Consider the following 20,559-nt stretch of genomic DNA (forward strand, 5'->3'; position numbering starts at 1 on the left):
CGATGGGCGACGCACGCGACCGCCCGTCACGGTTCAACAAGGGTGGGGAAGAGAACAGCAGACCCCTGGCGTGGGTCGGGAAAGAAAACCGGGCCGCACCCTTGGGGGCGTCCAGGCGCGCACTGGCATCACAGGAGGGTGGGGGGACAAGGACAGGCCTACAGGGGTAGCGGGATCAGGGAGAAAGTGGGAGGGCGGCGAGACGGGATCCGAGCCCCAAGAGTTGAGCACGGGTGGTTGGCGTCGCTTTCTGGTCAGGCTCAGGATCTGGGTAAGTGGGAAGGGACCCTATTGATGCGGGCGCACCAGAGTGGACATGGGGCAGCTCGGCATTTGGGATAAGAAGTTTGTCAATGGGGTCCCCGCTGGAGGGGCGGGTTTCCACACCAAGAAGGATACCCCCTGGGGAACGGGTCGGCAGCGGTGGCACTGGCCGTCGCCTTATGGGCTCGGCGGCCAGACGGAGGGCCACGCAGCGGGATCGATGGAGGAATCAGGGGACCTCAGGTGTGGGAGCAGAAGTAGCGTAGGGAAAGGAACTCGGGAAGGGGACGGGCGTGAGGGCGCCCAGATCGAGGCCCTGGAGAGGGTCCTTCCTCCCTGCGTGACTGGGTTGAGTTCAGAAAACCAGGCCTCGATTCTCCTCAAGAGTGGAAGCGAGATCGCCCTCACCCCCCAGGGCCTCCTCGGCTAGACCGAGGCTGACACCACCGCGGCACTCGCAGAGACGTTGAGTGGGAGAGGGGCGTGGCAGAGGCTCCTTGGGGGCTTCCACGGGAAGGGACCCCGGAGAGGGGCGGCGTTACCCTCCGGATGCGCCACGACCTCCCCAGCCGTGACACCACGAATGGGGTATCAGGGGCAAGGCGGAGGCTCGTTCTCGGTGCCCCTTCTGGCTCGTCGGGGGCCTGCCGATCTGAAGGTTGTAATGAGACTCGAGTCTTCGCTTGCCCCGCTTCCTTGCACTAAGGACCAGACCTCCAATGGCATCATGCGGGGCGGTGCTAACGGGGGTCGGATCGGGGGCAGGCATGGCTCAGGGACTCCGGAGACAGTGGTGGGACGGCAGAAGTGAGGAGATTCCCTGGAGATGTAAGCCCTCTCCACGCCGGCCGGTATCCCCACTGCACCCCTCCTCACGCGATGGAGCGAGAAGGGGAGTAAGGGGCAGCTTGCGGGTGCGGGCAGCCAGGGGTGCAGGCTGATGCAGGGCGGGAACAGTGCGGGGCTTCAGGGGTCCGGCGGCTCCTCCGTGCTGGGCCAAGGGGCAGATCTCGGACGTGCCCATCGGCCAGCAGAGGGTAGCACCGGTCCGTTGATAGGCACGGGTGTGGGCCCCTGGATCGGGACAGAACAGACCCCTCGAAGCGCTCCCGCCACGCCGCCGCGGCGGTGCTGCAATTGGCCGCGGAACGACTGAGACGGTGACGGAGGGCGGGGTCCTGGCGCCCAGGGGAGAGGTGCTGATGACGGATGATGAGGGCGCCAGCGGCAGAAAGCGGGCAACAGGCGGCTTGGAAGGAAAGGAGGGACGGAGGGTCAGGACCAAGCGGACCCACAGGTTCTTCCAACGCTCCAGGGCGAACATGCCACCCCGTAGCGCATTCTACCGCCTCTGGGGCGCACGGCTCCGCATGCGAGAGCAAGACATTCTTCCTGTACATATGCTGGGAGGCCGCCACGATGGCGTGAGCTCCACCACCCCTCGCCAACGCCCGCCGTAGGTCTCCGTGGGGCGAGGCTGGCACCAGAGGCAACGGACGCCGTGCTTCGGTCAAGGGGGAAAGCGGTCCCGGGAGTTGTAGAGGGTGGTGGAAGTGGGGGTCGGAGGAGCGGCGGCAGCGCGGGGGGCGCCGCACCTGGCGGTACACCCTGGGGGGCGGGGGTGAGGACACCCGCAGAAGTGGTGGAGGGCAACAGCAGGCGAGGATGCCGCAGCGGAAGCGGGGCTGCGGCGTGGGGGCAGGTTCCGCCATGGGAGGCGCCTTGGTCTGTTTAGCAGGGCCCTACCATTCTGTCACCCGACTTCCACGGCTGGGGAAGCTCCCCACCGATCGGTAAGAGGGGAGGGACGTGGGCAGCAGCGCGAGGTCTCCCCGGTACTCGCGTGCCAGATTGGCCCAGCAGGGGGAGGTAGGTGGATTGCAGCGGGGTCGAGGTATGAGGATAGGGAGTGGAACGGGAGCGGAGGAGGCAGATAGGGGATGCGTTGGGGCTCCCCGCCGCGTCGCCCGCATACGGAAGAGCAGGGAGGGGACACAACACGCGAGGGGAGGGGAAGAGAGGGAGAAGACCACCCTCCCGCTAGGCTGCAGGCAGGGGAGGAGGACGCAGAGGGGAGGCTAAAGGGGCGCGGGAGTAACAAGGACATAGGCTGAAGGACGACAGGCACGAGCAGAGGGGAGTTACGCTCCTCAGTTGCACTGAGGGATCAAGGGGGACAATGGCAGATGGGCGGAGGTGCATGTGACAAGGGGAACTCAACGGCGGTCAAGGAACAAGCGATTGGGGGCGTGGCACACGAGGGTGACTGCGGAGACCAATCGGGCGGGGGAGACAGGGTGGAGGGTGAGAAGGGCGGAGCGGGAATGGGGCCAAGGGACACAGGGGATAGCTGCAGGGATGCAGAATGGCGGGCGCAGAGGGAAAACGGATGGGGCGGACAAAAAGGAAAGAGCAGTCAGGGAGAGGGGAAGGTGGTGCGCACAGGACTTGTTGACAACAGTCAATAATAGGCTGTGCTGCTGCAGGCCAAACGATGGAATGGGCATGGTGGGTAGGCGAGCAGCTTCAGTCCCAGAGGAGGAGTCAAGGCCGAAGAGAAAAACAGCAGGCAGGGGGTGGTGGAGGGCAACGATGGGTGGTGGGGGCAAAGGGGACACAGATGGACCGGGGGCAGGCCCACGCCACCCCCCGAGTGTGCCCAACAGACACAGTCCAACCCACCACAAGAGCACAGGTTGAAAACACTCAGTCCAGGATACCCCTCCACAGTGGTCCTTCACTATGGGTCGTCCAACAGAGGCGGTTTCCTTCTCCTCATATCACTCTCCGCGGCTCCAACAGCTCGCCAGCAGCTGCCCAGTAGTGCCCAGCAGCTCCGGTGGTGGGTGGGTGTCCAGGCAGAGGGACCGCTCAGAAGGTGTCCGCAGCAACAAGAGCTGGTAGGTCCTCCACACCCCCCTCTCTGGAAAGAGGCCAGCAGCCCCCCCTCCCGCAAGGGGTGTAGTGGAGTAACAGGCGGAATGGGGCAGGTGGGGAATCTACTAGCAAGCCAAGCAAGCTTAAGCAGGGAGAGGGGTGTGGTGGCGTCTAACCCAGCCAGGGGGCAGCGAGCGAGGAACAGCAGAGCAGTTAAGCGCAGCAGCACGAGGAAGCAGCGAGGCCAGCGCGCAGGAACAGCGCAGCAGCAGCAGCAGCAGTGCGAGCCTCTCCCTCTGTTTCCACAAACAGAGCGGATCGAAGGGAGAGGAGTACTCTGGGCCCAGGAGAAGAGGTTGTTCCGCTCACAGTATGTTAGCCCAGCCTAAACAATCCTAGTCCTGACCAAAATGGAGTTTGCGCAGGTTTAATCAAGGCACCTGGAGCCAATAAGATCTTTTAGAGGCAGTAGAGCATAGTTTTAATTAGAACCTGCAGCCATCAGCGGCAGGCTAATCAGGGACCTGAGGTTGAAAGGAGCTCAATCCAGTCAGCAGGGAGAGCCGAGGGAAGAGTGTGTGGAGGAGCTGGGAGCAAGGAGCTAAGAGTGAGGAGATGTATGTGGAGGATGAGGAGACAAGGATTTAACACCAGAGGAGGTCCCTGTAGTGAGGATAGCAAGAAAGGTGTTTGAGAGGCATGGGGAAGTAGCGGGAGTTGTACACTGGAATGCAGCTGTTCAGGAGCTATAGCAGCTGCGATCACAGGGCCTAAGCAGCGGGAACCCGGAGTAGAGGGTGGGCCTGGGTTCCCCCCAAACCTCCCAACTCCTGATCAGACACAGGAGGAGCTGACCCAGACTGTGGGTTCCACAAGAGGGGAAGATCACTGAGGTGAACAAATCCACCAATAAGTGCAGGACCCACCAAAGTAGAGGAGGAACTTTGTCACACTATGTAATAAGTGCTTTGATATTATGAGGAAATGAAGACATCTTGGACCATACAAATTATCTTGCTATTTAACTCTATAAAATCTAACCCTTAAGAAGTGTATCAACAATCATAGCTAAGAGCCAGAGGCCCTAACACAAAGACACCAAGTGCTAACAAATAAATTCAGGTCAGAGTGTTCTTTAATGTACAAGAATAACTGCAAGTCAGCATGAGCCCCAAGGCATACATCTAGCAAGTTAGAACTTGATCAGCAGGTTGAATCATGCCCTGATGCTGACACCAAAGCAGCAGTGCTAAGACATCTGAACCAGCACCGGGATAAGGAGTAGCCTAACAACTGTACCCCAGCCTCACACACCTGAATTATCCAGTTCAATTCAAGGGATATGTAGTCTTTCACTTTCTGACCATCAGACTGCACATATTCAAGGTCAAGTACTCAGATACTAATGTTATGACCAGAGTACAAAGTTCTGGACAGAAATATTAGATAGGTTAGTAGTGACAACAAGTTGTTACTATAAGTCAATGTGAAATAACTTGCTAGACTCAGGTCATACCTACCTTCAATAAGGAATTAAAAAAACTAAGATTCCCTCTTCCTCTCTCTCATTTAAAAAAAAAAAAACACCACCAACAACAAAAACAAAAACCCCACACACTGACACACACACAAAAATCAAACCTCAAAACATATATATCCTCTACTTTAAGGAAATCCAGAAAATAGCACTGCTCATGAACTGACTTCTTCATGGTCTTCCTAAATTCTGTTCTCCTTCAGTTCTATACAGTGAAATGTTCTTATGGCTGTAGGATATCACATCACCAAGAGAAATTAAGAAGAAGGGGGGGGGGGGAGATTTTGAAATGTTCAGATCCCCTCAGTGAGGGGTTGACGGCAGATACTGAAGTACCACCTTCTATAGTCAGTCACTTCAGTTTAGGATCACAGCATACCAGAAGAACAAGATGGGGGAAGTTTTCACTACTGCTACCTATGAGGTACCTGTTCCAGGGATAACTAGAAGACTTCTTCTTTCAAGGATGTCAAGATAGCACCTTCCAGTGGAACTAGATTCACTTAGGGTACATCTATACTACCCACTGGATCAGCAGGTAGTGTTCGATGCATCAGGGATCAGTTTATCATGTCTCATCTAGACACAATAAATCGATCCCAGAATAGACACCTGTACTCCACCCGGGCAGGAGAACTAAGCGGAGACAATGGGGGAGCTGTGGCAGTCAACTTGCTGTTGTAAGGTCAGCCAGGTAAATTGAACTAAGATACTTCGACTTCGGCTACGCTATTCACGTTCAGACCTCCCCTCCAGTGTAGTCCAGGCCTAAGAAAAACAGTGATACCTGCAACAGAGATGTGGGTGTTGCAGTCTCTGGAAAGGGTGATGGAGCCAAAACTGGTCACTAGCCATACACAGCACTGGTATGGACTGAAGGTCTGGCAGATTTTCATTCATACTTATTTTAATTAAAAAGATGAGCCTTGAGCCATGCAGTCCAATTCCAGAGTCAAAACTTCCACAATGTTTCTGACTCTTTGGATTCAGGAGTTTGAGTCAGGCCCAAAGCTAACTGCAGTTTAGATTATGCAATAAAAAAATTCATTCTGAAGGAGGAAAAAAAGGTTTGATTGGCCCAGCAATAGCACACAGGGCTGTAATGAAAAAACTACCCTTTCTGTATCCTTCACCCCACTCCCTTTCCCTCCCCTTAGCTACCTACTTAATTAACCCACCAAACAGCAACAGTAAATATAAAGCAGTTAGTGTGGTACAGTGTCACCCTGACCAAATTTTTTCAGAAGTGGCCTCTGATTTTGGGTGCCCAGTGTGTCCATTTCACAAATGGAGAGCAACCATACCACCAGCTGAATTCCACAGGAGCTGGGGCTGCTCTGCACCTCTTGGGAAAACAGCACGGGTTTGTCCCTCAAAGCAGGAGGCACTTCTGAAAGTTCTGGGCCTTGTCCACTGTGGGAATGTGAGTCATGTTTTGTGTCAGTATACACCATGTTCTTTATGCTACCAGTATGCTGAGTGAATGTGTGTCTGCAATTGACACTTCAGGCATACTATAAAATTTCTTTAAATAAAGGCTTAAAAAGAAAAGACAATCCAAGTTAGAATCCTCACAGGCCCACTCCAGCTCCACAGGTACTAGGGGCCCAACATTCGGCGTGTCTGAGGGTATTTTGTACTGCTACCACAATGAGTTTGGTGGGCAGTTTTGAGTAGAAAAATTGTACCTCAAAGCAGGGCCTGGTTTTTATCCTCAGCTGGAGGATGCCATCATGGCATGGATCAGGATACAAGAAACTACAGGGATGTTTCTAGTGGAGGACTATGATCAAGGGGATGGAAATTGTTGAGCCATGAAGTGAGAGAAAGTGCAACTGGTTGGAGCCTAGGTTACAGCACAAGCAGCTAACAAAATTTTGTAGGTGTTTAAAGAAGGCTACAGTTGGTGCTAAGCAGCACTGTAAATCATGTATCAGAGGGTTAGCCGTGTTAGTCTGGATCTGTAAAAGCAGCGAAGAGTCCTGTGGCACCTTTGTTAAGTCAAGATGTTTTCACCCTCCAGCCAAGTCTATACTACAAAAATCACATCAACCTAATACAGCAGACAGCCACTACAATTATTAAATTGTTTCTATGTCTGCACACTTAGCTCCTTGCATCCACAGTGCACATCTTCACAAGGAGCACTTGTATCGATTGTATTGTCAGTGTGGAGCATTGTGAAATGGCTCCTGAAAGCCAATAACAGGTGACACAGGCACTGACACTGCATTGACCTAACTACATCGACCACAACTTTATGCTGCTGATGGAGGTTAGGTTACTAAATGAGCGTAGAAAGGCACTTACATCAGCACAAGCCAAAATTTAAAGTGAAGACTCTTCCACTGTGTAGCACAGACCAGACCTTCATCTAGACAAAGACAAAGCCTGGATTTTTAAAAAGGCATTTAACCACTGCTGTGCTCCATATTGTGCTAACTGATTTAGAAGCCTAAAATCCCATCTGCAAATGACAGACATTTAGGAATCCCATTTGGAAATGAGATTTAGACTCCTAAAATCAGTTAGGCATCACAACACTCAGTGCAGTAATACTTAAATACCTTCTAAAACCAGGGCCAAAGTGCTAAGAATTAACAAGCAGCAGTATCTCTCTCATCTCTTCAAGTAAGACTCCAGGATTGTTCTCTCCACCCCCATTAATTGATCGACAGCACAAATACACAGTTGTTCAGCAACCAGGGCTTCCCATTCAGCCTTGCTTTCTAGGTTTGTTTTTAATCTCTTAGATCGCCCTCTGAGGGGAAAGAACCCCATTACAATTTAAAGTCAGTATCTGGTTAAACCTCAAGTATCCCGTAGTTGTTCTTTTTAAAAAGCAAAACCATACTTGTATTTCCTTGGAAGAAAATCCAGCTGCATTCTCTTCCCCTGCCCCAGCCCCTTTTAATTGTGGACAGTTTATTTATAGACTTTTTTTCAGCTGCAGCACAAGCCAACTCCACTGCAGGAGGCCAATATAACTGAGCAATTAGCAAACTCCTTTAGAGGCATATGAATCAAAGTGCAATGCCGCGTTAGCCCCTCCCCGAGAAAAGCTGCAAGTACGTTTGAAAAGCAAAGTTTTGTGAGTTTTACTAAAACCGAACAAGACAGATTCCTTCTGCCTAGATTTCTCTTCCACACGGAAGGTATTTGCAAATGACTTTGCTACTAGAAACTAGTGCCAGGATTACACAGGCCTCAGGCCGGACCTTCGCTGGCAGCTGTGAAACCAACTGAGTTACAGAGCCGGGCTCCACGCCAGATCACAAGTGCCTAGATCCAGCAGACCAACCTCCCACTCCCATCTTTAACTCTGTACCTGACGCTCCTCTGGTGAGATCAATCACTTCCTCCGAAAGGACCCAACCCACTCCTCCGTTCATGTTGCACTGTTTTAAAGCTCACTCTCTTTGTCTGCCTACCACCGCCACCTGATTGCCCTCCTCTCCGCACAGTTGTTGAAGGTGAAATAATCTCCCGGGCCTGAAGCAGCAGCCTCTGCTGCGGCACTTTCAGTTTCATCAGCCTCTAAATAGGGCGGGAGGAGACCCTGCTAAGATCTCTGGGATTTGTAGTGTTATCTGGAATTACAACTCACTTTCATTCTTGCTGGTTTCCTTCCACAGCGCCCCCACCCCATGTGTTTCGTGGGGTAAACTAACAGAATACCAGCATCCGAACCAAAACTACCTTCAAATGAATCTTCCTCTGGATTTAGTGGTAAATTATCCCAAATCTTCCCCATCCTGCAAATCTAATACGTGTTCATTTTAACCCTATTAAATATTTTAAATATATGTACTGTATACTTTTCAAAAATCAATGAATTAAGCAATTTTATACAGGAAGGGGCTAAACAAGGTTTTTAAAGGGTTTAGATTTTGGGACTTTTTTCGAAGCCTCACAAACATTTCAGTGTCTTAATTTAAACCATTGTTTTCCCAGGGGAATTTTTTAAAATATGTGTCTAAATTGAAGCCTGTGATATTTAAAAAAAAATTAAAGATACATGTTTTAAAAAAAATTCTGGGATGATCAGGGAAATATTTAAAAAACAAACAAACAAATATGCAGATCAGAACTCCAGTAGTGCCAGAGCCACTCAGAACTTGAACCTCAAAAACATCAAGTTCTGTTCTAAACTTACAACTCATAATTTTCAGATGGGCTCCAGGTGAAATGAAATTAGCTCCCCCATCCTTAATTTTAACCAGAAGGTTTTCAAAGTCAGGTTCGAATCCTGAAAATGAATACATATGTGTGGATCCCTGCCCCAGAGTCTGCCTGGGCAGCTCAGTTTGCTTTTCTGCAGCTCTTACTACCAGTTAAAGTAAAGGGCCTGGACCATCTTTCACTTAAGACCCAAATCAAAGCTCACTGCAGCACTGGCCCCAAGTCCTGTGAATCTTACCATTCTATTAAATTCTGTTCTACTTAGGCCAGTCGTCCCCAGCACGGTGCTCACAGGCACTATGGCGCCCGCTGGGGCATCTGCGTGTGCCCATGTACTGTCCAGCAGATGAGCATCCGCTGAGAAGCAGCGTCATCCAGATGGGTCGCCGCTGAATCTTAGTGAAGATTAACTTACTGGCTGTTGATGCACATTTCTGCAAAGGCTGTGAGCAAGTGAAACTAGGATTTTAAACCACAAAACGATCAGACTCTCATGTTTTAATGGCGTCGCCACCAAAATGCTGCTGATTTTCAGTGGCAATGCCTATTGACGTTGTCGCTTGTCGGCAGCATTTCGACGGCGATGCCTATTGACATCGCCGCTTGTTGGTTGCATTTCGGCGGATGCTCATCCACCGGCCACGGTCCTCAGTGGCTCATTGTCCAGTGTCCGCCAGACAAAAAAGGTTGGGGACCACTGACTTAGGTGGTTATTCGGGGCCAATCACCACTATTGTTAATTATTATTGATTTGTATTATTGCAGTGTCTAGGGGCCCCTGTCATGGACCAGGACCCCACTGTCCTAGGCACTGTACAAATACAGAGCAAAAAGATGATCCCTGTCCCAAAGAGAAGAGACAAATGATGGAGACAGAAAGACAGACATGGCAGCACAAGGAAACAGTGAGATAATAGTATCATACCACAGTATATTGACGTTGACATTAATGAAAATTGAATAGAGTGCAAAAATATGGAGCTTTTTTAAAAAAAATATGGAGCTTCCATTAGTTCTAGGCTGCTGAGAAAAACATTCTGACTTTGCAAAGCATGTTGCTAAACTTTCTTTATTTACTGTGGGTTATTTATTGGTTTACTACTTCTTAGTATTGCTTTCTTTACTAAAATTTGAAATAATTGATAAAGTTTAAATACCATCCTCCTCAGTTTAAGGTGCACCAATTGCGTCTCTAAATTAAACGTAATAGCATGACTGGTGGGCTTTGGTGTCCTTTTAATTCTGAGGCTTTCTCAAGAAACAGAGAACCAGTGTCCTCCTTGAGTTCCTTTAGATGTTATGTAAGATGCATACACACTGACATTAGGCGTTTGAATGGACCCAAGAGAGGTATATAATTATGCAAATGATAAGCTCATAAAAAGGCGGCCATGGAAATGTTAATATAATTAAGTAAATTCATCCTTAATGTGTTACAATTAAGTACTCCACTCAGAATGTTGCTTGAAGACGGTATGAAATGGCACTTGGGATGAGTGGCAAGAGATAAACTTCTGAGAATCAGAAATAGTTGTCACAGAAGCACCTATACTTAAATATTTTGAAAATTAATATGGACTCTAAGATCTTAGTCTATGCAAGTTTATATGGTCGGGGGTCATGTCTTTGCAGGATAATTGGCAAGTGACTCCTGTTAAACTTGGTCCCAAGATATCAGATTTTACAATTACATTTTTATGTACGAAAAGCTCTTTTGGATACCTCATCAAGCTTTCTAAACGATATTTGTTATATTTTTCCTCTGTCTCTGAAGGCTGTATAGTTGGACTAATGGCATTAATGCAGTCTGACTTTACAGGTGGAGAGACAGAATAAAAAATCAGATACAATCGAAAGATACAATGAAAAAATAAAAATCTCTAAATTGCTTCTAAAATAGTTTTTCTTGTACAAAATATGAGGCACACGAAGGGTATGTGATGATGTAGTCTGCTATGAAGGTGTTATCAGCACTTGAGATGATCTGTATAACTGACTCATAGTTTTATCAGCTGTGTGCATTGCAACCATCCTAAACTCATGACAATTAAACATTTAAACCAAAGTATACCATTTATAACCCCCTATTTTAGGCAAATGCCTTTTTGGGTTTCTGTCCAAAATTGCAGAAATAATGTAGAGACTGGCACCTTCTTTTTTCCCCCTCACTTCTGGCCAGCTCAAGAGAAGGGAGAATAAGGAAAAGAGCAAAGGAAAATGTAAATAACATTTTTACTGTTTCATATTTTGTTTATGTATCTGCAGGGTTCTAATTAGAGCAATATTGGGGAGTTAATGGATGTAATGTTGAGGCCTGGCACTGTGACAGATTTGTTTGGGAAGCTATCATATGGAATGTTGAGGCATGAATGTTCCTGGGTAATTCAGGTCAAAGGAGAGATGCTAAAGAAGGAAGTAGACATAAAATTGCTCTTAGGCAGAGTAGCAGCACCTAGACCCTGTTTTTCTCTCCCAAGTTGATCTAATCATTTGGAACTCCACTGACTCAGGGAGCCCAGAAGAGGAAATGGTCTGATGTACTGAATGAGTCAGCTCTCATTAGTATTCATTTCAAAGGCTGCCTTGGACTGGAGAGTGCTTGCTTCAGAAGATCCAATCAATGTCATCAATTTCCCATTCCCAACTTCTATGTCATAGTTAGATCCACTTCCCTGTCACAGCAAGACAGTTTTTCCTGACTACACCTACATTTGCAACTTCCCTGCAATAGTCACAAGTTCATGAAAACTGAATTAATTCACACTTTAAATTATCTCAGGTTCAATAAAAAAGTTGCATTCAAAAATTCTCCATGTTCAAATGTTTGCTGTTAGGATCACCTTGGTCAGCTGATGTGCATATTTTAGGCCTCTCAATAGAGAAGAGATTATTAAAAACTCCAGGGAAATAAACTGCATGAGCAAATCCTCTGAAGCCTTTGAAATTCAACAAATTCATATTGAGAGGCAGGATGGTCTTGTGGTGAGCCCTAGGTTCAATTCCCAGCTCTGCCACTTATGCCAGATGTGACTGGAAAAGTCACTTAATCTCTCTGTGCCTCAGCAAAATGGGGATGATGGTAATAATTCCTTTCTCCCACCTTTTGTCTGCCTTGCTTATTCAGTGATAAGCTCTTTACAGCAGGGACTGTCTTTTCCTATATGTATGTGCAGTACTTACTACAACAGACCCTGATATTAGTTGGAAATATTTTAGTGTTCACAAGACCAAAAGGGGATTGTATTTGAGCTTTTCATGACAAAAGAGCATCAACCCTAAGCAAGTAAAAGGTAGAGTAGGACCAATTTTCCAAAAAGGCTGCCTAAATGTACACCCATATGTGCATATTAAAGTACCTAAATAAGTGGCCTGATTTTCAAAAGTGCTTAGTACCCTGTAGCTTCCATTGGTTCTTATGACACTTGGTATTCTGCACTTTTAAAAAAACAGGTCATTTGCCCCACCACGGTGTTGAGGATACATTTATTATTTAGGGGTGGGAAGCTGATAATGTAGTGAAGGGGCCCCTGTAGATACTAGTGTAACCCCTTTGGGGTTTAGAAAGCATGGCTCCTTTAAATCTTTTTCTTGGGGGGAGGGAGAGACTAAGAAAAAAGGAAGGAAACTCCAGAGGGCAGCGATGTAGCTCCAGGGGAGAAGGGGAGCAGGGGCAGGCCCTGCAAAAGGAAGCAGAGAGAACCTGCCTGAGGAGGACAGGCCCAATCGGGGACACCCCAGGACAGGAGCCAGGAGAAGCACAGTGCCAGGCAGGAATCGCCCGAGAAGGACAGGCCAGAGCTGGACCCAGCATCACGGCTGCCCAGAGCTGCGTGTGGCTGTGAGTACTGGGGCATATGATTCTGCATTGGGAAGGAGGGAGGTTGCTAGATAGGTAAGTAGGGAGGTGGTCGCTCTGTGTGGCTTTGCACAGAGCAGCAGAAGAGGGCACCAGAAGGGTTTGCTGGGGAGTTCACTGGCGCTGAAGATGACCAGGAGCACCCATGACTCACCACTGGACTGGAACTTTGCTCAGGACTTCTGAACTCTGTGTGCAGACACATTGCTCAGCATCTGCCCTTCCAGACTGTGCTACCACTGGGCCTGTGGGGCCTTGGTTTGGATGCAGCCCTGTTTTACTGCTCCCCTTATATCTCCCCTAGTTGTATTACTCCTCTCATCCCTCTGTAAATAAATATCTCCCTTTGTTATATCTACTGTACTTTTCCTGTGGGTGGGTGTGTTCACTCTGTGGGGGTTGGGACAGGTGCTCCTGGGGTGGAAGAGATTTCTCCTGCTGCATTCCTGCATGCACCTTCTCTTGGCCAGAGCTGCCTGCAGAGCAGACTCCATCTTGGCCATGAGGGCGCTAAAGTTACACTTAGGTAGATAGAACTCTGTTAAATCCAGTGAGAGTTCCACGTGTGGCGAGTTTACGGGATCAGGCCTCACTATTAAAAGATCCTATGGGACAAGGACTTTGAGCCAAATTCTGCTCTCATTTTTACTTTTGCATGCTCATTAAATTAATCCCATTGAAAATAAGGGACCCAATGCTTCTGACTCAGCCACACACAAAAAGTATTGGAATGTTCCCAAAAAAGGATATTTTTGTGAAATGTTGAGCTTGATATCAACTAAACTGCTGATCGGTTTCCAAACATTCAGAAGTTTATCAGCTGTGAACAGGGAAGTTAGGTCTCTCCAATCCCATGAAGTGAAAAACTTCCTGTTGCAGCATGCTGCCAACCCAAGTTCAAAAAAAATATACTGCCCTTGATTAGAGTCATGGTCTTTCTCCTTCTGCACATCTACTTCTGGTTACGATTTACGGTCCCTCCTCCTCTCCATAAACAACTGCATCTGACTGGAAGGCCTGCTTCCCACCTAAGTCTCAGTGAGTCACTTCAGTGAATGAACATAAAATGTTCTTCAAGACACAATTTTAAAAGGCTATATCAATGCCTAAGACTGAATTTATTCTTAAGAGGTAAATATATTGTTTACATATTATTTAATGTTACAGAAAATCCCATGCTTTCTCCATGGACTCTACCACAGATTTTGACACAGTAGCAGTTGTCTCATGTGAGCGACTGGGAACTCCCTTTCCATCACCAGAAGTATCTGCTTGCTGTCTTGGGTGGAATCTGGCCACTGATGTTCTAAGCCATCCCATTAGTGCAGTTTTATAATATACACAAAGCCCAATCCCAAGAACAGCAGCAGCAGCAAGGAATATTGGTATTCCAATAGCACCTCCCCAGAGGGCCTTCACAGGTAGAGGTGGTCCACTGTCAATGCTCCCTCCATATCCTTTATGTTGACAGTCTGGAGGTGCCCAGCCATAATTACAATGACAGTTTTTATGACTGTTGCATATTCCTCTATTATGGCACTTTGTTATATTACAGTCGTAATTCAGGAATGACACACTGACACAACTCGTGTTAACACAAATCTTGTCAGGACCACACGGTGTGCCATCTCTCACTGCTCCAATATCAGCTATATCCATCCCATGATGATAGTCTGTACCCCAGCACCAGTTATTATCAACTGGAGTTTGAAGTATGGTACTATGGTTCTCCAAAGATGGTATTAGTTTCATGTTTTCACATTGGACCCTACCACATAAGGTATCTTCTATTTGACATTTCTTATATTTAGGATCACTATCAAGACCACAATTACCAAACCGGTCACCCTGAGTATTCAATTCTCTGAAACAAACTAATGGAGCAACCTTTGCTTGTTTACCAAAAATCATTTTGCACTGTTGATCATGGCTAGAGCAGTTTCCACGATAGCAGTAAGCATTGTTCTGGCATGGGGCTCCATCTTGCACATATACATCTTTCTGGCACCACTCTGAAGTCCCATTGCAATATTCAGGAAGGTCACACTCATCAGTACTTTTTCTACATAGTTTTCCCGCTGGAAGTATCTGACAGTCTTCACAGCATTCTCCAAAAGCACAAGCTGCACCTGCGCTCAATGTACAATTGGGTTGGCAACAAGGATCCTTTTCACAATTAAATTTTGAGCCACAGTCACACTGCTCTCCACTTTCCACCACCTTGTTGCCACAGTACTTGAGTGTATAAACTTTCTCCGGTGCTGGAGGCTCAAGCAGACACTGTGCCTCAGTAGTCATTAAATTGAAATATTCGTTATAGCTGCAGTTACTGAACAGATCAGTGATGCTGTGGTATGCAGCCATGATGCACCTACTGCGCTTACATTTACAATAATCACCATCATGGTTCATGCCGAGGTTATGGCCCAACTCATGAGTAAAAACAATGGAAAATGAGTACAATCCCTCAGCCCTGAAAGAAAGAACGGCTGATCCCCAATGATGAGAACACACTGTTCCTATAAATGCTAATCCAAGGGTAATGCCAAACCCTTTATAGGTGACTAAGTGACCTGCATCATGGGGCAGCCGTGGATACAGTTCTCCTTTCCTCCAGCTGTTAAAAGTGCCAAGCAGCGCATTTATGGTATCATTAATTGGGATAAGGTTGTTTTGTGTCCAGATCTCCAGCCCCACTATAAACAAGCGCACCCCCAGGGGATCGTACATCGAGTCTCCTATATTGACTATGTCTAGCAATTGCTGCAGGACGTTGGTTTCGTTTCTGCCTGACTGGACGAATCGTTCATTCTCCACCACGAAGACGATTTCCACGTAGCGGGTATGTGTCCACCAGAGGCGCTCAGGCGCTTGCCTGGCCAACAGGCCCCTTAAGCCAGGGATCAAGGCTGCCTGGCGCTGCAGCTCCTGGTCGGTCAAGCCGCACCGCAGGCCGGCAGCCTCCTCCTCCACCCGGTACAGCACGTGCTGGAAGGTGGCGGAGTCCGGCACGGGCTCGATTTCGTAGCTGCCCTGCGCCGTGCGCAGCATGCCCCGGAGCCCGCCCGAGCAGGTGCTGAGGGCGGCCAGCGAGGCGGGGCTGCCCTGCACATAGCCCTGGTAGAAGCAGTCGCGGCGCACGAAGGGCTGGTCCCGCTGGAGGGCCCCGCCCGCCCGGTAGGTGAATAGGGCGAAGTGCTCGGGCACGAAGAGCCGTTTCTGCCTCAGGTGCACGACGCGGCCCCGCCCCTCCACCTCCAGCAGGTAGGAGACCTCCCGCGGGTCCTGCCTGGCGCGGGGCGCCAGCAGCCGCGGCACAATCACGGCGTAGGAGCGCCCGCCGCCTGGGGCCGAGCCGCCCGCGCCGCCCACAAGGCTCCCCAAGCCCAGCAGCACCAGCCAGGGGCCGCCCGTCCCCATCGCACCGCCTCCGCGGGCGGTGCCTTCCTCGGGCCGCGGGGCTGAAACCGCGGCCGTGGCCCTGCCTCGCCAGGGAAGCGGCTGTGGGGCTGGCCACGCCCCTTCGCGCGCGCCCCATGGTGCCCGTTGAGAACCAGGCGGGCGTCGGTTGAAGCTGGCGGGCAGGAGCGCGGGAAGGGCAAAGCACGGGCCGGGGGGCGGGGCCAGCCACGCCCCTGCCCCTACCTAGTTGTCATCGGGCTGGGCTTTGGCCCGGCCTTCATCAATAGCCCCTGCTAGCAAGAGGCGTCAAAGCCTGGGTCTCTCTCCTGGCTCTGCCCCTGAGCCAGCTCCCACCGCGGGGGGCGGGCACCCTGCACACTGGTGGGGCTGGATCAATTTGCCGTTTGAAAAATAGCACCCCCTCCCCCCATAAAAATAACCTTTAAATAACAACCGCCAATTCCAGCAGACACAAGCGGGCTGGCCCTGCACAGCTGCTCAGTCCTGGGCTTGAGGATGCTCTTGACAACACAGGACACCCCCAGGCTAAAGAAAAAAGAGGATACTGACAAACCTAGCAGGGGTACTGGAACAATTTGTATAGTGGTGGTGCTGAGAGCCATTGAACCAATCTGTGAACCCGGCATATAGTGGAAACCACTTCAAGCCGGGGATGCAGCACGCCCACCAAGTATTAAACTTCGTGGACTAAATTAATCCCTAGTGCAACTCCAGAATGGTCAGTTGTTTTAAACCAGGCATTAATTGGGCACAATGGCTACACCATATACATATAGATGCTTCAGCAATGCACCAATATCTTCATACATGTATCCATGGGCAGCCAGTGACCTGGCCATTGGGGGAGGCTAGCCCCTGGCCCCACCCCTTCCGCCCATCTTCCCCCCCTTCTGCCCTCCCATGCAGGAGCCCAGAGCATCCCCACCTTGGCACCCAGCACCAGGCGGCCGGGGGTGAGGCTCCAGTCCCGGTACTCTGGGCAGTGTGGCCAGCCCCGGTGCTCCGGATGGCAACGCTCCCGGCCCCCAAAGCTCCAGACAGTCAGGTGGCATGGCCAGCCCCGATGTGCTAGGCAGCAGTGCTCCCAGCCCTTGGTGCTTCATGTGGTTGGGCAGCGCGGCCAGCCCCGGTGCACCGGGTGGTAGTGCTCCCAGCCTCGGTGCTCTGGGTGGCAGTATTCCCGGTGGCATGGGCTCAGCACCACCCACATGCAGTGCCAGCCCAAGGCACTCTCCCAAGCCCTCCCTCCCGCGCAGGGCTGGCGTTGCCCATCGCCCCCCATCCCAGCATGTTCCTCCATGCCTTGCTAGGAGTCATCCCCCACTTTTTTGGCAAAACTATGCATTTGTCCAGTTTGCTCTTGCCAGCTGATGGTTAGTTGGCAAAAGCAAAATAGGACAAATGCTCACTTTTACCAAAAAGTTGGGACGGCCAGGATAGGGTTTAAAAAAGGGACTGTCCCAGTGAAAATGGGACATATAATCACTGTAGGGTAGGTGGAGAGGACCCAGCAATGTAGACAGGGCCTTGGGAGGAAGAGGCGGAGAAGGAGGTGGGGCCGGGAGGGAAGAGGTGGAACAAGGGTGAGGCTTTGTGGGAAGAGGTGGGGCCCTGGGGGTTCAGTTACCAGCAATTAGAAAGTGTGTGGAGGGGAGTGCTGCTGAGGTAGGCCTTAGCCCTCATCCTCACCCCAATGGGGGGGGGGGGAGTGATATGGGCTATGGGCTGCTTTTGGGGACTCTGGTACCCCTATAGTGAAGGTGGAGGGTTCAGGACTCCCCACAATAGCCTGGGTTCCCTGGGGGGGCTCCTACAACTGTCCGGCTCTGACTTTTGGCTTGGACAAGGTCTCAGGGGGAGAGGAGGAGCAGGGGCCAGGCTTTCCACACTTCTACTGAGGTTCCAGCACCTTAATTGCTGTTCCACTGCTACCCCTTTTGTACATCAGAATTGAAAATTAGGTCAGATTATGTATTCTGGAGTAAATATAACTCAGGTCACAGCAACTGTAATAGCAAAGTGCTATTATATAACCTAGACTGAAGGGCAATATCTCTAGTACTCTTTTTAAATTCATCTTTCTGCTAGGTGAAGCCTCGCATTAGTTTATCAAAGAGTCCCTTACTCCTGGGGCAATTCTGCACCAAAACATTAAAAATTCTGCACAAAATATTTTAAAATTCTGCACTATTCTATATATTTTATTTGTCAAAATAATGCAATATAATTACTCTGGTTAAATAAATTATCAAAATAATTGAAAACTACAATACCATGGATGGAGAATGGGAGTGGGGAGCACTGGAGGAAATCCCCAAACCCTCTTGACTAATAATAATGTAGCTAGGTATGACCCTTTTTTTCTGGTTATTAGTCAACAAATATATTCAGCCATATGCTCAATGTTACATCATAGGCAACTGAAGAGCAAGTAAGGGCTGGGGAATCAAACTCACAATTTATATTGGCTACTGACCATCTCCAGAAAGGTCAGTAGCAAATAGTTCATGGAGCACCTTTTCATAGAAATTTTATGCAGTCCAAAATGTAAACCAGTTCTAATTACTAAAGCACCATAAGCATTTATAAGGCCATATTGTCCTTTATGCCACTCTGGCAATGTAAAGGATCCTTAAAACTTCTATACCTGTTCTATACTCCTAGGGGAATTCACAAAGACAATGGGAACAATTCACTAAGCAGGCAGGCTGCTACATTCTGCTCTGAGGGGAACAGAACATGCCCCATGCTTACCTCCTCAGAAATACCCCAAAGTCTTTCCTGTCCATGCAAAGTGTGCTGCAATAGCAAGCGAGAGGAACAGAATGTCTCTCTTTCTCTCTCATACATAACTACCCAGCCCCCATGCCTCAGCATCTCTATGAGCTGCTCCGGGTGCCCAGACAAACTTGCCTGCGCTGCCAGGGATCGGTGCATGACTGCTCTTGTGCCTTTTCCTTTGCTTCCCCACCAGAAGTAATTTTTCTGCAAGGAAGCAAAGAAATCCACAGGGTACGTGAAGTCTGCGCATGTGCAGTGATGCAAAATTCCCTCAGCAGTAGTCCCTGCTAAAGCCCTCTGCCAAATTGGTGGGATGCATCACCTGCAAATGTTACTGATTGCTTTCTGCCTCACTTTGCTATACAAGCCTACATATAACACAAGAGATTAGTTCAGCTGTTGAACTCATAGCTGATTAAATGTTTGGTATTGATGCATGTGTAGGAGATTAATAATTCATGATGTTACTGTGCTGAGCATTTACAGTAAATCAAGGTAGGGTGACCAGATGTCCCAATTTTATAGGAACTGTCCCAATTTTGGGGTCTTTTTCTTATATAGGCTCCTATTACCCCCCATCCCCTTCCCGATTTTTCACATTTGCTGTCTGGTCACCCTAAATCAAGGTCATATCAAAGAGATTACATAATTGTGTTTCGATTACAGACTCATAAACTTTAAGATTAGAAGGGAGTTAGTCTGACCTCCTATACTTTACAGGCCACAGAACCTCACCCATCCACTCCTGAAATAGACCCCTAACCTCTGGCTGAGTTACTGAAGTCCTCAAATCATATATCTAAAGACTTCAAGTTAGAGAGAATTAAAAAAACCCACACATTTCCCCTTTAAGCCACGTCTGTCAGCCACATCACGATAAGTTCAGTAGATGGAATGGAGCAGCAGTTTTACTGTGAAATCTATTTATAAATGTTTCCATAGGCAGCAAAATAATTTTACCCTTACCCTACCTTGATGCCATACCATATCAAGAAAAGTTCTTCTTATGTGGGGGGCTGAAAGGAAAGCATGTGTGTAGAATATGCTCCTAAGGAAATATAAATCTATATATATGAAGAACAATGAGTCAATATCACATCAAAGTTCTTGTTCAGACACCAACTGTCTATTTAGGGAAGGCTCACTTTTTTATTTAGATACCAAAACTGATATTTCGTTCTGTCCTCCCAAAACTATTCATCCACTTGTATTTCAGTTTTGGGGGACAGGAGGTAAACCTCTTCTGTTTTCCCTTCAAATGCTGGAAACCATGCTTTTGCATATTACCCTTCATCTGTTTCATTTAATGGGGAAGCTGTGTGCCTGGATATAGGGTTAACAACAGTTTTTGTAGATCTGGCTTTCCAGTAGTGATCAATGTGAGAAGCAGAGACACAAATGTTACTCTTCCTGGGGCTGTTTGTTTGGGGGAAGAAAGAGAGGGAGCTTACATCTGGTTTCAAGCACCCTACTTTGACAGCTAACAGCCTGTGGAGGCAGTGGGCTCCCAAGTTTCCTTGCCTGGAAGGGAAGGTTACTAAGGGTATGTCTACACTACGGGATTATTCTGATTTTACATAAACCGGTTTTGTAAAACAGATTGTATAAAGTCAAGTGCACGCGGCCACACTAAGCACAT

General features: G+C 48.8%; 2 protein-coding genes across 2 annotated transcripts in view; both read right to left on the minus strand.

Moving 5' to 3' along the window:
- Positions 1-8,221, minus strand: part of SYNJ2BP (synaptojanin 2 binding protein) — a 22,417-nt gene extending 14,196 nt beyond the window's left edge. The window contains exon 1 of the mRNA XM_075065405.1: positions 8,007-8,221. Coding sequence (XP_074921506.1) covers positions 8,007-8,070 — 64 coding nt within the window. The 5' untranslated portion in view covers positions 8,071-8,221. The remainder of the gene's footprint in view (positions 1-8,006) is intronic.
- Positions 8,222-13,829: 5,608 nt separating this feature from the next.
- On the minus strand, positions 13,830-16,136 carry LOC116833377 (disintegrin and metalloproteinase domain-containing protein 20-like). Its single transcript, XM_032794859.2, has one exon. It carries the CDS (start codon positions 16,134-16,136, stop codon positions 13,878-13,880), a length of 2,259 nt encoding a protein of 752 aa, XP_032650750.2. The 3' UTR covers positions 13,830-13,877.
- Positions 16,137-20,559: the final 4,423 nt, after the last annotated feature.

The sequence above is a fragment of the Chelonoidis abingdonii genome, chromosome 4 (genome assembly GCF_003597395.2).
Source record: "Chelonoidis abingdonii isolate Lonesome George chromosome 4, CheloAbing_2.0, whole genome shotgun sequence".
Lineage (NCBI taxonomy): Eukaryota > Metazoa > Chordata > Testudines > Testudinidae > Chelonoidis > Chelonoidis abingdonii.

What these genes read in the sequence shown, in the direction of transcription:
- LOC116833377 (XM_032794859.2), bottom strand. Translation starts at nt 16,136, where the DNA reads ATGGGGACGGGCGGCCCCTGGCTGGTGCTGCTGGGCTTGGGGAGCCTT.